This window comes from Ischnura elegans, chromosome X (genome assembly GCF_921293095.1).
Source record: "Ischnura elegans chromosome X, ioIscEleg1.1, whole genome shotgun sequence".
In the NCBI taxonomy this organism is placed as follows: Eukaryota; Metazoa; Arthropoda; class Insecta; order Odonata; family Coenagrionidae; genus Ischnura; species Ischnura elegans.
In genome coordinates, this window is record NC_060259.1 from 91,549,616 (window position 1) to 91,567,328 (window position 17,713).

The following is a 17,713-nucleotide window of genomic DNA, read 5'->3' on the forward strand; positions in this document are numbered from 1 at the left end:
CGATTGCCGTGTATGCGTTTTTCGTTGGTTTTGAGTTCGATATCCTTCTACGGCGAATTTGAACTAAGAGCGACATTCGCGTTCGTAAAGGAGCCTGCAATATTACTGATATGGCGCACGGGGAAGCAATAATTAGATTCGCGATGTTTTTAGTTTCACGCTCAACAGCGCGACGTCATTTCAACCGTTCCTGTATTCAGTTTTGCAACTCATTGAGACGAAATAATAACCTAACTTCATATTGCTCCAGTCGGATTTTCAAAACAAGCCGAAAGACAACTGCGTAAAATCAAGATTAGCGACCTATTAGGGGCTGGGGTTATGCTGCGCAAAATCGAAAAACTGCGTAAAATCAAGAAAAGATGTAAAATCGAAGTTTCACCATTTCAATTCCTTATGCTTTCCGGCCGGACTTGAGTGTCGCTGCGTAAAAACGAGACTTGATGTAAAATCAAAGTGCATAAAATCGAAGTTTTACTGTATATATAGAGCGGTGAATTTGCCAAGGAGATAGCAGTAGCATTTGGAGCTTCACATCCCATCTCTGTGTGGGCAGGATTTTTATCTTTCTCTTTGCAAAGGAATACATAGTTTTCTTTTATAATTAATTCATCTTTGGGTGTGCATTTGCTACATGCGTACATACATGCACCGCCGCTGACTCTGAAGCTATTCCGCAGCGCGACTATAAGTGCGGGAGATCAAAGAGACAAGAGATTTTGGCAAGGTATGTTTTTATGAGATGATTCCTAAAAGAAATGTTCTTAAGAATATCGCTATTATGAACTTAATGTTTTTCGGTCCCATGAACTTTGTAATAATGAGAGTGTACTGTATTTGATTTGGTTAAGCAGCGTAGGGATGTTTCCCTAGGGAAAGAATTGGCACAACCACAAAATTCTGCTGGGTGAGACATGGGTGTAAATTGCTCTGTAGTAATTTTTTAAAGGGAAAACCAGGCCCAGATGGGATAACAGACTGTTTCAATGAAGCCAATTGAATGAATACCTTTATCAAGCCTAATCCTCAACCCTGACCTTCTCTGCATGCAAACTTGGTGGTCTGCAGGCGGGTGCAACATCCAGTTGTTCCTCGACTTTGTCCCTTGCTTGATTGAGAGAGACCTTGCCTCCAAGTGATTTAGCAGGCTAATGCTCATAACCAATGTGTCTGGTGGCCTGACACCTGCTCGGTGATCTGCACTGTGCCCCACTCGCCTGGGAAAGAAGTTGGAGGGGATTGCATTAATTACCACTGATAACCTCAACTGCCAACAATAATACTTCTGATAAGAGATGACTGAGAGAGTTGGGAAACTGAGACACACTATTTGCATGCATGGGTTTGCCTCCCCTTCCAACACATTTCATTGGACCAAAGTCTCCCAGCCACTGCTATCCACACTCACTACTCCTCTCTCATATCACCACATGATAACACAACAATAGGTACCTCTCAATGTAGGCACTCACTGGAGTCCTTCAATCACACCCAAACCTCAATTCATTCAAAGCATTTGCATGATGGAAGGGAAAGATGGAAATGAAAAAATAATCATCAACACTCTGCCTTGCTCTCATCGATTGGGAAGGAATTAAAACATGCAGAAAGTGCTCATCTCAGTCCATTTCTAATGGCATTTTAAGCACATTAATTTAACTTATTTTGCACCCTCATACATTTTATTAGCCCCACCCCAACAATTTCAATGATGCACTGTACACAACTTCCCCCTGAAGGCACCAGTATTTTTGTAGAAGTAGAATTTTAAATATAAATAGGTGGGTAAAAATAGGTGGGTATTTTTACATTTTACTAAAATGAATTATTTCCTTGAGAAACAAAATGGTATTATTTAAATTAGTAGGGTGTTCTCCTGGACAAGATTCAAGGTCTCCCCTACATTCAACTGTCTCCATGCATTACGTTATTTAGCACACACTGTCAGGATAAGCTGCATACTTAACCCTTTTGAGACGGTGGAGTTATCTCCTTAACATGACTGCCGTACTGAGCCCCAAGAGACTCTTCCGTCCCTCTGTGCGGAGAAATTTTTGCAGGACATTCGTAAAGAAAGGTCTCATGGATAATCACACCCTCTCGGCACCAACCTTTTTCGACCCTTCCCACCAGGGACTCCGCATTATCCCGGACTCCAAGGGTATTGGGGCTCCCTCCTTTCGGGGTTTACAACCCTACCAGTGGCATTCGTTTGTGGTCTATCATGCTTTGTTTACATGAATTAGCTATATGGATAACACAGGTCTGCAAAAAAAAGATTTTTTCAGCTGCATGAGATATTTTTGCTGAATTATATGTTTTAAGGTAAGCTGATTTAAAAAATAACTTCCATTCTTCTCCATCGCGTATAGTTTTTTTTGCAAAATAAAAACAAAATAATGAGAAAAATCAACTATTTATTACAATAAACACACAGAATAATGTTTACTGAAACCCATCAACCATTTTTTTCATTATTTAAATTTATACACAACTTTATGTTTACTCTTTTTCCTTGCGAAACCTCTCCTTTTCTTTGATGCTTCTCTGAACTCTTTTTGGTTTCTAGCTTAAGCATCCAACAGTAGTCCACTAACATACTGAAATCCCATCTTCCTAGGTAACATAACGTCTCTTGATATCACATACATCCCGGTAAAATCTTTCGCCTTGTTCTTCGCTGTCAGCATCCAAGTTTTCAGGAAAATATCCAATATGGGAGTGTAAGAAGTTAACTTTTAAGATCATCTTGCACCCTTGAGCTTTATATGCTGTCAGCATGCACTGTACAATAGTTCTATATTTGGGATCCTTAGTATTACCCAAAATTTCTGCACCACATTTTTGAAAGAATCCCATGCTTCATTTTCGATTTCTCCCATTAATACAGGAAGAGGGGATCAGGCAAAAGATTTCTTGTGTCGGGGCTAGTGAAAACTTCTTTCAACTTTGCTTCAGACTATTCTGGGAATTTGGACCATATACATCTAAAACAATCCCCATCTTCTTGCACAGATTTTACAAAAAGCTTAATTAGCCCCAATTTCAGATGAAGAGGTGGCAATAAAACCTTTTCTGGCGGAACCAAAGTGGTATTGATAATGTTTTTCTCACCACAAGTTAAACCATGTTGTGGTGGCCAGTCAGTTGTTGTCCAGTGTAGCTCTCCGGCTCTACTATCCCACTAACGTAGAAAACAAGGGAATTATGTATAACCCAACTGTTGACCCAACAACATTGTTAGTATTTTAAAATCTCCACAAAATCCATTGATGTTCTTGATATGTATTTGATTTTCTCAAGAATCGTAGCTAAGTCATTTTACTTTTCTTCCATATGAACCGAGTGTCCCATTGGAAGAGATGCAAGTACATTTCCACTGTGCAGCAAGACTGCTTGGAGGCTAGTTTAGGATGAATCAATGAATAAGCGCCATTCTGATGAATCTTATTCTATTTCAAAGCAATTAGTAAAATACTGAGTAAATTCTCTCTCGATGTCTGTACCAGGAAAATGAGGTACCAGGTGATAAAAGGTTTTTCTTTTTTAGCCTTGAACCTCGCAATTTGGTTGCATCTTTTGAAAGACCCAAGTCTCTAGGTCATAGAGCTCAATCTGAGAAAAAGTTGAGGTTCCTCGGCAACGGAAAAATCTGAGCTAGATTCACTCTGGAGAGCAAACATTTCTCAGTCCTCTACATCACTCAGGATGTCATCTAAATTAGGAGGTGGGTGCAAAACTGGTATTTCAGAGCTATGGGACACTGGACGAATAGCTGAATCAATTTCAATAGCATCAGGCTGATGGACTCAACTATGCGGAAGTTGATATTCGAAAATGAAAAGCAGACTTTGTTGACTTCCACGGATTCATTCCCTTCTGAGGAAATAAATCAGAGGAAGTCAACACGTCTTCTTTTTATTTTCGAGCTGAATCAAGGTTAGGATAAGATATTTTCTTCTTATTTTTCAGATTAAATTCTTTCACGGCTACCGAACAGACATAGCAGTCGGTTGTGTGATTTTTCTGTTCATGCCACATCATAGGAAAGCCAAAACGAAATACAGTTTTCTTATCCTTAAACCACAAGGGCAGATCTTCCTCACATCTTCTGCACACCTTATGAGGAGGCCATGCTGTGTCTTGATCACCAAGTATTAATTTGAAGTAAGCAAAATAAACCTTCTTCACAAAATCACTTATATTTCTTTGCTGACTTTTCACAGTATATTCACCACACATAAAACAGAAGCTGAAGTTGATGCGTAGTTTTCCGCAGCGTTGTCCAGATGATGTCTCCATGTTCCTGGGTTTCACCGCGTGGATTTTCTTTGTGACGACAGTTTCGCCGGTATTCCAACCGGCGTCTTCAGGTCGATGTCGGGATTCAATTTTTGGTGGCTTATATAGTTCATTTTTGGCGCCAATTTTTCATGCTGGATGCTGATTGGTCCACCTTCTTTTCTCTCGTATGACCCTCTTCCACGAGCTGTGGAGAGGGTAGCCGTCTTCTCTATTCATGTTTTCCGGTGTCTTGAATATTTCGATAGCCTCTTTTATTAGCCTGGGATAATATCTATTTTCTTTTGCGACAACTGATGCTTCATCAAACAATATCTGGTGTCCGGGTTCGCTCCATGCATGCTCCGCAATGGCGGAGAGCTGAAATTGCTTATTTCTTGTGGCTCTTCTGTGTTCCTGGATGCGCACCTTCATTGATCTACACGTCTCTCCTATGTAGTCTTTGCCGCATGAGCGCACCAAGATATGTGGATGACACCTTCGTTATTTGGCCGCATGGAGAGAAATGCCTACAAGACTACCTCCGACATCTAAACGCCAACATCCTGCTATCAAGTTTACGATGGAAGTAGAGGACAACAACCAGCTCCCATTTTTGGACGTCCTAGTCAAGAAGAAGAAAAACGGAAAACTGGGACATGCTGTCTTTAGGAAGAAGACGCACACTCATCGCTATCTTCACGCAGCCTCCCATCATCATCCAGCTCAGAAACACTCAGTGATTTCCTCACTAATGCGACGAGCCTACGATATCTCAGACGCCGAATCCACATCGTCGGAGAAAAATCTACTCAGAAAAACACTGAGACGAAATGGCTACAGTGGACAACTGGTCCTGAAAAGGGCCGCTGAAGCGGAACATCGAAGAAAGAAGGAGTTAAACGAAGACGTTTTAACATCTAATCAAAACACCAATGAGGAGGATCAGACGGAAGCAAGGGCACACGCAGTAATTCCGTTTGTATCTGGCACCTCAGAGAAGATCGCTAGGATTTTACGACAGCACAACGTCGTAACAAGATTCACTTGTGTCACCAAGACTGGCGATGTGCTACCAGGTCCAAAAGACGTTTTGCCGCACGACATTCAAGAAGGGGTCTATAAGGTGCCATGTTCATGCGGCAAAGACTACATAGGAGAGACGTGTAGATCAATGAAGGTGCGCATCCAGGAACACAGAAGAGCCACAAGAAATAAGCAATTTCAGCTCTCCACCATTGCGGAGCATGCATGGAGCGAACCCGGACACCAGATATTGTTTGACGAAGCATCAGTTGTTGCAAAAGAAAATAGATATTATCCCAGGCTAATAAAAGAGGCTATCGAAATATTCAAGACACTGAAAAACATGAATAGAGAAGACGGCTACCTTCTCCACAGCTCGTGGAAGAGGGTCATACGAGAGAAAAGAAGGTGGACCAATCAGCATCCAGCATGAAAAATTGGCGCCAAAAATGAACTATATAAGTCACCAAAAATTGAATCCCGACATTGACCTGAAGACGCCGGTTGGAATACCGGAGAAACTGTCGTCGCAAAGAAAATCCACGCGGTGAAACCCAGAAACATGGAGACATCAAAACAGAAGCTGTCCGGATAAATTACACAACCTCTATAACACATGAATAAAAACAAGATCTCAGTAGCGTTTGAATGCTGGATGGCAACTGAGTGTGGCAAGACAGGGTCAGCTAGATAATGAACTTAGCCAGTTGGAACATGATTAATCCAACTGCGACATGCTGACACGTGTTCAACCTAACTTAACCTGTTTAGACACGACAATAAATGCAACCGTCTAACACCAGAAATTCTTTGTCCCCCCTTTTGTTAAATTATAATTACCTATATTGATCTGGGAATAAAGAAAAAAATGGACATAATTATTTATGTCCATTATTTTTTTCTTCATTCCCAGATGCATATACTATTAAAATTAGGGAAAGACACCTTAATTTTAATTAAATTTGAAGCTTAAAAAATAAAATACAAAATTTCAACTGAATAAGAATTTTACACAAAATAAAAATATAAAATTTAGCATTGTAAAAAAATTGATGAAACGAAATTAAAAAAATTTTTTTTTTTTCAGTTTTAGGATATCAAAATCTACAAGAAAATTTACAAAAAACCAATGCAGCATTTACTCGCAGACCTGTGTAATAGGGTGGTTTCCTATTTTTTTTAATTGCCTAAATCGAAAGATTATTACTCCTGGAGTACATATTTCACGCTTTTAGATTTTTAAATGATATTAACTATTTTTCGCGATTAAACGAAAAGTGAAAATTTTCAAGTGTGCGAAAACGCAATGGCTAGGTATAAATGCTGGGAAAAGCCCATGTGACGTCATTCTGGTTCCAGCTGCCACCGTGTGAGGCCACCTTGGTGTGAAGCTATGAGCGCCGCTACGATGCAGGCTGCTAGCAGGTAGCGCTTGGCTTAAATTAGGATTATTAATACCCTATCGAACGAAGGAGACTTTCCGACCATAGATAATTCTATTAAGTGATAAAATTAACGGATGTTTCCCTGAGCTCTGTGCCAAATGCATGCATTGGTAATCTCAGACGATGTAAAACTCCTGACTACTCATACAGCATCTAGGTCCCTGCGATGTCACGTGGAGTGGTGGCAGCAAAGGGAACCAATCTGGCCTTTTTCAAAAGAGGTTAAAATTGACCATTAACATTCGTCTAAACTGGGATTTCTAAAACCAAATAATTTGTACATGATGAATACACTAATGATGGGTAACAAGTCATAATCAAGGCCTTTCGTTTTCTTTGATGAAGGAAACTATTGTTGCTTGCACGTACATTACAGACTTTGAATTGAATTCTTAGTTTTATTCTGAGAATCATCAAATTTTGAACGAAGCTCTACCGTCAATATTAATGTATTTAATAGAGTAACAATTTTCATGTTGATGTTTATACTGAAATCGAGATATACATTAATTTATATTGTAGAATTTCGTTCAAAAATTATAAACGCTGCTCAAAAGACAAAGAATTAAATTCTTAGTACATATTTTTTGAGAAAGGAACAAATATTAACTTTGAAAATTGACTGAATGAACAATTGAATGACCCTGGTTCCTTACCACAAAGAGGGTAATGTAAGACGAGGGGTCCGGGTACCTGCTCCTGGATTTCTAGGGTACGGCCTAAGTCCCCCTTTGTTGGGTCCCAAAACTAAAACTTCACGAGCCCGCGACCATCATAAAAGGGGGAGAGTATGGAAATGTATATTTTCAGCATTCATTCTCCTGCATAGAAAAATCTCCGATGAAAATTATCAGCTTTAGTCTCCCAGGCCAAGAAACATTCTACCGCATGTTTTCATCATTAGAAGCGAAAGAGTTAAAAGGCACCTACACTCATCACACTGAGAACCTTGCTTCTCTTCACTAAGGAGATAGGTGTGAGTCGAAGGACAGAGCCCTATCCTAAACTCTGTGATTACCAATTCTTTCATTTGATTGCCCCTAGCGGAGGAGGGCCACGTTGGCGTTATTGCCTTGATACTACGGAGTTTGTAATTATTCCAAGTCCTCCATGACTCCCTCCACTAAGGTCATTAGGCCAGTGGGAAAGTGAAAACTTTATGCGCTTCTTCTCCCTGGCATTCGCCCAGATTATTTCCAACTTGCAGATATTTTCTTCCATTGACTCTGGTTAGCTACATGTGGTCGAATGAGATGGAGTAGGAGTTTCTATGCTTGCTCGTGTGGCCCCAGTGGTGGTTGAGTGTATCTGGCGGATTGTTTTTCTTTGTTGTCGGCTTGATAGCCTTACCCAGCTTGGATTTTTCATCATTCTTAGACATAATTTCTTTTTTCTTTTTCTCATTTGTGCTATCATTATTATTTCTGAGGCTATGTACAAAAGCAACATATGCTCATGAGAATGTAGTTACTATCAGTGTCCTAAATTTCTTACAGGCCTCATAGTACAGCAGCTTTTCCAGAGCCTCTATCACCTATTTTCTTTTCGTCCTTCATTTTGGGGCAATCACAGGAGTACACTGGGTGTGAACCCTAGCAGTTTACACAGAGATGTTTCAAGGTGCATGCATCACCATTGTGTTTTTCTTTGCCACAGCAAAGGCAGGTGGCACTGCCCTCACATCTTGTGACGATGTGGCCAAAACGTTGGCATTGGACTAGTGAAATTACTCATTGCAATAATAACAATGGGTTTTATTTTAACACAACGTTTCGTTGTTACAAACAACATTATCAAGTACAACATAAGTCTTGAGAGTTCTTCCTTATATGCACCTTGGTGATTGCAGGGAGGGGGTGTGGTGGAGGATGGAGTTTGGGTGGTGAGAAGTGAGGACATTGTAGGTTGTGGGAGAAAGGGTCGTGTTATAGGAGAGAAGTCTCTTCCGAGACCCTGAAAAATGACCCTTTCTCCCACAACCTTCAATAGCCTCTCTCCAATTCTCCTAACATGAAAACTTTCCAAACAAATATGATTCACCACAGACGTTAAATGCAATATCCGTGAACAACATAATGAAATATTTATGATGTGGACTTCAAAACAAATTGTTGTCTCTATTAGCATGATAGGTATTAACACAATTCATATTCAGTTTTTCAGCACAGTTGAGGGTCGATCAGACTTTTCAGTGATCATATTAGAATCAGCTGATACAAAAACAATATTCCCTCAACTCAACTGTGCTGATACGGTGGATCTGAATTGTGTGAATAACTCTCTTGCTTATAGAGGCAACAATTTGCATTGGAGCCCAAATGACAAATATTGCATTATGTTGTTCATGGATATTGCGATGAATTTCTGAGGTGAATCAAACATGTTTGGAAACTTTGTTGATGTTAGTAGAAATCCTTTGTTTTCAATTAAGTTATTCCAGTCGACTGCCCATGTTATATTTTAATAAGGAGTAGAAAGTAGCGAATAATGTGTGGAAAAGAATTTTGACTCAAAGCATTTATTTGTATGTACTGTCCACTTGAGCAAATGAATCGCCGATCAAATACACGGTATTATTCGTTTTCATTTAAAGCTATAGCTATTATTTCATTTGAATAGTCAGTGGGTTAACACAAGCTTGGAAAAATTCAAGAATTGACTGAGAGCCTACATTAAGGAAGTTATAGTCGCACATTAAGTATTGAAATAAAACAATGCATGAAAAATGAAAGAGAGGAAACTTCGTGCTTTCACATGAAATGTTTATTCACACATTTACACGACCATGGTTTCCACATAAGAAGTCACCTGATTGACGATGACGTCTCACGTTGAAACCATGGTCATGCAAATGTGTGAATAAACATTTCATGTGAAAGCACGAAATTTCCTCTCTTTCATTTCTCAGAATGAATCGCTTTCACAAAGTTACGCCTCAAACCATCAAATTATGCATGGTAAATATGAATGCATTGTGGATAATTTTTGCTATTTGTATAAGTAATCCTTCGGGTTGATTGCAATTGTTTGATCTTTGGTTATTGTTTACATACTGTCAATGAATTAACGCTTGTGCTCCACATAATAAACTCGAATGCAGAGTCGGCTTGCCCATAACGACGGTCGGACAGCGCCCCTCCCAAAGATTTGAAAAAGGAAAAAAATAAACCTATTCAATTATATATCTACTAACGGAAGTACTTTTTCAATTGCATTCACCGAAAATGTAGGAAAAACGTGCAAAAATAGTGCGAGAAATTCGTATTTGTGGCCGTAGGGCACTTGCCAGAACGTTCCAATCCATCACCATGCAGTTACATGAAGGGTGGTAACGGTGGGTGCTGCTGGTGCTATAACGTGACTAAGCTTGTGCCTTATGGAAGTTGGGACGCTGCCCAGGTATCATGTATGCGCAGAGCGCCGTATGTAGTGAGTTGATAACGCCATGCCAGCCGTATAATTTGGTGTTGCAGTATACCTTGTTTTGGTGACCAGTTGACTTATTATGAGTAAATTGTTTTATTGAATGGGTGATTGGAATGTACAGAGGCCTAGTTTTAGTTAAGCCAATCGAGTTAGTGATTGTTTGGTGCATTAGTGATTCATAATGGTCTCGTCTGTTTTCAGCGATGTGTTGCATTTTTATTATTAGTAATGGACTTAAGAACCTGGAACATAGGATCGAGCTCAAGAATTTAGGCCCTCATCCCTCCTAGGCCTATACTAAATATAAATCAACAACAAAAAGCGTCTAAGGAACGAAACAGTTTCGTTCGTATATTTTCCAATAATTTGTACAACTATGCTGATTGGTTGTGTGGGTGCAAAGTTAAACATTCTTTTTTCCTATCCTTGTTTGGTAATAGGAGTTGCAGAACATGCATGGACGGTGTCTCGGATTTGAAACATTTGAATCATAAAGACTAAAAAAAACATATTAAGGCTTGCATTGAGTATGCCGTGTTTGGCTAAGTTGACATAGGGAGTCCAAATTGATAGTGCATACAGATTCAGAATTCAAAAACTAAATGAAGAAATGTCAAAAGACCGTTATGTATTAAGTAAATGGATGGATGCCTATATATTTAAGCTTTAGTATATCTAATAGTACTTTTTAATCTAGCTTTATTTGGAAAACTAAATATTTTTTTTGAAAAAAAACGGAACATATGGCACAAAAAATTTATTACCTAGATTGCATTCTCACTAAAATACAAAAAAATATTCAAAAATTTTGACCCCCTTGTGGAGTATAACCCCCCCAGCATTTGACTCACGAGCCGCCACTGCTCGAATGTTTATTTCTACACAATTCGCTTAACTATTGAAATATTCAGCACATATGCTAAGATTATTAATTTGAAATAATGCCTATTTTATTTCATTTTTAGCTAATGTTCCAATTTTAAATGCGTGATTTGTTTACTTTCAGCCTCAGATTCGCAAATACTATTCGCAATGCGCGCGTTATTAAGGGGTGTAATACGAATAGCCCGGTTCGGGAAAAGGTGTAATGCTACTCTCACCCTATCGAGCGTAATTCGCTGTTCAGAATACAGAATTGCACCGGCCGTACAGAAATTTTTGAGAATTAAGCCTCCCGGTGGAATTGACGCTGGATTACGCCCGTTCTGAATAGCGTATTGCAACAGGGTCGGAATGAGCAATATTATTACGCCTTCTCCCGTAATATCGGCGAATAGCAAGGTGTAATTCCATGCAGAATAGCAGCCATGACGTCATAAAAACTAACCACGGCCCGGACAGCCCACACTCACACACAGAGAAACCATTTTATACAGTTGATAAGTTTTCTCACTCACCACCTGAAAATTTTAAGTACGGCCATAACGATGTCGTTCCGTCCAGAAAAAGTTTTCGAAAAAATGACACCCCTAAGATTCACCAGGAAGCTCACTACCGGAAGCAAAAGCTTCAATTATGAAATAAAACAATATTTACCATTGAGGCTACCAGCTATATCTAGCAATGACTTCCTACATTTAACCCAATGGTTTGATGAATTCAACCTTCGAAGACGTACATGCGGTTCCAATCACCTTATAGTTATATCCCAGAGCTTCCCACGATGGCATTATAGTTTTTTTTCAAACTTCTTGACTCCTTTATCCATTTAAACTCACACTAGGAGAGAAACTTCGACGTGATAGAGATTAATCGCGTTAAACATTGCCCATCACCAACATGCATAAACTGCCCCATTGCTATTTCCCGAACGTCCCACACCCCCAAACCCAAATACCGAACCGAACTACTACACGAGTTTTGGCAGTTTTGGTGAATGGAGAAAGCGGGAGAACGGTGCCATTATACCAGAGTCCTCTGGATTGTTGATAATACACTACATAGACCCTATGAGGGAGTAGTGTAGAGAACTGCCATCGAGAGGACTCTGCGTTATACCCGACCACAGCGCTAAAACGGAGAAATAATCAACTACATTCTAGTACACACGCAAAAATATAACCCTCTGGCGGGTACCCTCAAGTTGAAGTAAAGATCGTAAAGAAGGAAGAAACCTTTGAGGAATATTAATTCAGGTTATGTATTCATGGAAAAGAATAACAATAATATGAAAATCTGAGAGAAAGACTCTTTTAGAATTACTCAACTATAAACAAACGAGTACTTAAGTTTTATACAAACTGACCGAATGGGTGGATGTATCATCCAAATACATAGTGTGCTTTCCATTCATCGACACACGTCAACCCAAGTCGACTTGCGTCGCGATTTTCGTGTTCCATTCTGTGTGTGTCAGCGACTGTTGTGACACAAGTCAATAAACGATAACGCGCAGGAATTGGAGAGTTATGAGCAGTTACCGCGAGTCGATACTAGTCGAGGCATGAATGGAAAGCACAAATAGTGGAGTATTCCTAGAAGATCGATATTCTTCCATGGTGGTGATTGATAATAATTTTCCTAGCGAAAATTTGTTTTAGACATAGCTTCGTAAAGTCAGCGAATAAAGTTAATAAACAAGGTTTACTACGTGCCTTCCATATAGTATATCAATGCATTCACGAGTTGTGACCAAAAATTTACCAAATTTTACGCAGTGTCATAACTAGGACTATGCTTTGGGGGGACGAAGAGGCCTAGGGGGTGATCCGCTCTCTAGGCGACGGGGGTTCCGGAAATTTTTTCGAAAAATGACATGCCTGGAAATGCATTTTACATCATTTTGGCACTTAAAATTTAACTTTAAGCAGATACAGTATTTATGGTATTTATGCGTCAAAACTAGACAATAATTTAAATAATTTTTTTATTTCTCTGAGGCTTTGGGGAGGGATCTATCCCCTCATCCCTCCCATAGTTACGCCACTGATTGTATCAAAGTAGTCATGTTCGATCAAAGTAGACATGGCACCCAAGCACCCCCATTCCTGCAACCATAGAGTTTACATTACTAAGGCGGCCCCACTAGGTGGCGTTAGCAGTCATAATTTGAACACGGGTCCCGCGCATTAATTCAAGTTCCAACTTTTGCCACTTGTGGCGCGACCGACACTACTATTCCTTTCATTAGGCTTGTTGTCAGTGGCGGCGTATGAGTGAGCGGCTGTTATCATCCTCTGTGAGCCGAGAATTTCACCGATTTTGGTGTTTTTTTTAGTATTTCTCCACCAGTAAGATATTTACGAAATATCATGGGTAAATCTCGGTGTTTTGTGCCCGGATGCAGCTCAGGCTACGATTGGGAGCTGAGGGAAAATAAGCGGTTGGGGATACAGGACCATAGCAAGAATTTTTATCATACAGACTGTCCCAAGGGTCGTGTGTCATTTTTGACCTGTAATTTTAGTAACTTTGCATGGAGCAATATATTCATGAAAATTGTCACACTTATGGGGAAAGGTCCTAAGTTTTGTTAAGTGTAAGCAAAATTTTACAATTTTGACCTTTTGACCTCACAAAGTGGGTCCAAACCAAAAATTAGAATTTGCCCTATGGGGTTTCAATGTAAAAAAAATCGAGATAGACAAAAGTGTGAATTTCATTGACCAATATGTCAATTCTTAGGTTTTCGGACACGAGAGAACCGAAAATAACACTTTTATTTACGAATATTCAACCGTTGACCCAGTAAGGCCACCGTCAAGGTCATAAGGGTGGCAAAAGGAATAGCATACCAACAAAGGTGTCGATCCATGGGTTTTGTAGGGTGCCCAAGTCATTGGTATTGTCCAAATACCCGTATTATTCACTAATTGACCTCCGAGGGTCACCACGGGGGTCAAAGGTCATAGAGTTAAAAGTGGGGCAATCATAAAAACCAAGGGGTCAAACCATAGGTTTTGAAGGGTGCCAAATCGGTTAGGCTGTTCGTAGATCCGTATTGTTGATATTTTGACCTCCGAAGGTCACAATTGGGGTCAAAGGTCATAGAGTCAAACGTCGAGCCATCATGACAACCAAGGTGTCAAACCATAGGTTTTCAAGGGTGCCAAAGTCGGTTAGGCTGTTCGTAGATCCGTATTGTTGATTTTTTGACCTCCGAAGGTCACAATTGGGGTCAAAGGTCATAGAGTCAAACGTCGAGCCATCATGACAACCAAGGTGTCAAACCATAGGTTTTCAAGGGTGCCAAAGTCGGTTAGGCTGTTCGTACATCCGTATTGTTGATATTTTGACCTCCGAAGGTCATAATGGGGGTCAAGGGTCATAGAGTTAAATCGGCCCACCATGACAGCAAAAGAGTGTAACAATGTGTTTTAAAGGGTGCCCAAGTCATTTTTGCTGTTTTTAAATCCATATTGTCGACTTTTTATTACCAGCGAGGGTCACAATGGGGTCAGAGGTCATAGAGGTATGTTTTGAAATAATAGGAAAACTAATATCCCCAACCAAAGGTTGTTTTGTTGTTTGTTTCCTATTATTTCAAAACATGCCTCTATGACCTCTGACCCCATTGTGACCCTCGCTGGTAATAAAAAGTCGACGTTATGGATTTGAAAACAGCAAAACTGACTTGGGCACCCTTTAAAACACATTGTTACACTCTTTTGCTGTCATGGTGGGCCGATTTAACTCTATGACCCTTGACCCCCATTATGACCTTCGGAGGTCAAAATATCAACAATACGGATGTACGAACAGCCTAACCGACTTTGGCACCCTTGAAAACCTATGGTTTGACACCTTGGTTGTCATGATGGCTCGACGTTTGACTCTATGACCTTTGACCCCAATTGTGACCTTCGGAGGTCAAAATATCAACAATACGGATCTACGAACAGCCTAACCGATTTGGCACCCTTCAAAACCTATGGTTTGACCCCTTGGTTTTTATGATTGCCCCACTTTTAACTCTATGACCTTTGACCCCCGTGGTGACCCTCGGAGGTCAATTAGTGAATAATACGGGTATTTGGACAATACCAATGACTTGGGCACCCTACAAAACCCATGGATCGACACCTTTGTTGGTATGCTATTCCTTTTGCCACCCTTATGACCTTGACGGTGGCCTTACTGGGTCAACGGTTGAATATTCGTAAATAAAAGTGTTATTTTCGGTTCTCTCGTGTCCGAAAACCTAAGAATTGACATATTGGTCAATGAAATTCACACTTTTGTCTATCTCGATTTTTTTTACATTGAAACCCCATAGGGCAAATTCTAATTTTTGGTTTGGACCCACTTTGTGAGGTCAAAAGGTCAAAATTGTAAAATTTTGCTTACACTTAACAAAACTTAGGACCTTTCCCCATAAGTGTGACAATTTTCATGAATATATTGCTCCATGCAAAGTTACTAAAATTACAGGTCAAAAATGACACACGACCCTTGGGACAGTCTGTATGATAAAAATTCTTGCTATGGTCCTAATACCGGATCTGACCCTTCCCCAAGTGTGCCTAGGTGGTCTGGTAATGATGTCAACGAGTGCTCTTCTTTATGAGCTGCGCAGGAATCATTCTTAATTCTCTAAAACATAGGTGTCGGAAGTTTAAAGACATGGTTGATATCTATGGGCCCTCAAACTTAATTCAGGCTAGGGAAAGTTAACAGCGTTTCCTTACCCACTTATTCTTCCCTTCTCTCAACGTGAATTAGCGTACCGATTTTGTGATTACGTACATTTTCACCACCAGGAAACTACATAAACTCACGGTGATAGTTATATTTTCGTGGACAGTTGACACGAACTTTATTTCTTAGCAATGAGCGATTGAGACATGGATTCAAATTCGCCGCAAAGCGTGCCTCTCGCGGCCATCTTAGGGTGCCTTCACAGCTCCGCGTTGCGTCGACGCCACGAGAGCTCCCGCTCCGCCAGCAAATTTTGCCCTTCACAGCTCTGCGTTGCGAAACGTGGATTCAAATTCGCCGCGTAGCGTGCCTCTTGTGGGCGTGACAGCCGGGGCTCGCTACATCAGCGCCGCTATTTGATGCGACGGGTGGGAATCACAGAAACTAAGGGAGTGTAGAATCCTGTGTAGAGTATTTATGCCTGCAACCTTCGCGTCACTCTCGAAACCAGTTGTGCTCCCTATCATATTCCTATCGGCATTATCGACAGAACAAAGTAGTAACGAAATCAGACAAATATTGGCCGAAATGGCGAAAGTTGAGCCGAGAAATGTGGGTCCTTTGATCAAGATTATTCGTAATTTCCTGTTAGGGGTAAGATAGACGGTGAAAATTTCTATACTTTGAGCCCTGTTTATATGTACTTTAATATTTTTATTTATTTTTACGTCAGAGGGAACACACAACTCATTTAAGGCACCAAGACTTCATCGCAGCACGTACTCAGCCTCCTCCTAATCTTCCTGATGGACCGTCACATAAACTTTCTGCAAATTATTATTATTCTCGCGATGGACGACGAGAAGTCAAACTTCCTACTGTCTTAGCCATTCGCTATGGGCGTCAAGAGATTGCGGCGGGCGCAAGGTAGCTGGCAACTTTATATTGTATCTGCTTGTAATACAATGCTTTGGTGTACACTATATTCATATCAATTTCTTTTCAGTGGAAGCAAAGATGTAGCTGTCAAGAAAGCAACCACTCCCGGTAGCGTGTATCGTTGGGATTAAGTAGACGTCGGATTCCTAGTGCAATGTATAATTATCAAATTGTGTAAACCACACGATATATTTTCCTGCAGAATCTTTTGTGTTCAGGGGATGCTGTCTGGTTCATATATTTAGAAGTCTTCTATAAATGATGCAATATAGTCAAGTTTTCTTCAGGCGTAAATGAAGGAGATGTGTGCCCTTCCACGTTATGTAAATTTTGCATGATACATATATTTATTAATAGCAAAGAGTTTTCATTTCTTTATTATTACATCGCCGTAATAGAAATTACTTGCTTTCCCTGAATGTGTGTGGTTTGTAAAATCAAAATAGGTCATTCCATGTCTGTTATCCAGGCATGACACCCACCGACACGGATTTGGATAAAACATGTCAATTTTCATCCTTCCATGTAATTTTTTTCTTGGCACTCAGTGCTAGTTTTTTCATTGCCATTTGAAATTTGGGTAAAACTGGAGTTTTTCTCTTAATAGGGTTTCCGAGGTCAAAAAAAATTGTATTAGACTCATTTTTCATCCAATTCGTATGAAAATTTGTAGGTACATTAATAAAGAAGACCCCAAGTATTAATTGAAAAATGTCCTCAAAGATAGAAGGTGCTGTTTCTCTAAAATATATCAATATTTGTGTAATTTTTTTTCGGAGAAAATCGAAACCTGCTAATTAAAAATACATGTTTTTATTTTTGTATTTGTTAATATCTGAATTCTTACCAAGAATATTTGTTTAAACAAAGGAAAATATTGTGTCGCAAACATTTCACTTCATTTGTGGGAAGACCCAACACTGACTACATGAGTCGCGATAATGAATTTTATTTTTATAGGTGGTGGGTCATATCTTAACCCTTAAACTGTGGGAGTACATGATTTAAGCTGCCAGCCT

At 39.9% G+C, this 17,713-nt stretch overlaps 2 protein-coding genes across 5 annotated transcripts in view; one reads left to right on the forward strand and one right to left on the reverse strand.

Annotated features, from left to right (window-relative positions):
* LOC124170558 (transcriptional adapter 2-alpha) overlaps nt 1–12,036 on the reverse strand; it is a 29,190-nt gene extending 17,154 nt beyond the window's left edge. The window contains exons 1-3 of one of the 4 annotated variants that reach the window (XM_046549353.1): nt 11,813–12,036; nt 2,112–2,265; nt 1,009–1,217 (exon numbers count right to left, since the gene is read on the reverse strand). The gene's annotated coding sequence lies outside the window, so the exon portion shown is untranslated. Of the gene's footprint in view, nt 1–1,008; nt 1,218–2,111; nt 2,266–11,796 lie in introns of all 4 variants that reach the window. The other 3 variants (XM_046549354.1, XM_046549355.1, XM_046549357.1) reach the window with 3 other exon arrangements.
* Nucleotides 12,037–16,278: 4,242 nt separating this feature from the next.
* On the forward strand, nt 16,279–17,055 carry LOC124171526 (NADH dehydrogenase [ubiquinone] 1 alpha subcomplex subunit 7). The gene is made up of 3 exons (XM_046550699.1): nt 16,279–16,409; nt 16,489–16,682; nt 16,762–17,055. The coding sequence occupies exons 1-3, from the start codon at nt 16,344–16,346 to the stop codon at nt 16,823–16,825; spliced, it is 324 nt and encodes a 107-aa protein (XP_046406655.1). The 5' UTR covers nt 16,279–16,343; the 3' UTR covers nt 16,826–17,055.
* The last annotated feature ends 658 nt before the right edge of the window (nt 17,056–17,713 follow it).

Coding starts and splice junctions, on each gene's coding strand:
- LOC124171526 (XM_046550699.1), top strand. CDS start 16,344: ATGGCGAAAGTTGAGCCGAGAAATGTGGGTCCTTTGATCAAGATTATT. Junction 16,410..16,488: donor TTCGTAATTTCCTGTTAGGG/GTAAGATAGACG, acceptor TTTTTACGTCAG/AGGGAACACACAACTCATTT. Junction 16,683..16,761: donor GAGATTGCGGCGGGCGCAAG/GTAGCTGGCAAC, acceptor ATTTCTTTTCAG/TGGAAGCAAAGATGTAGCTG.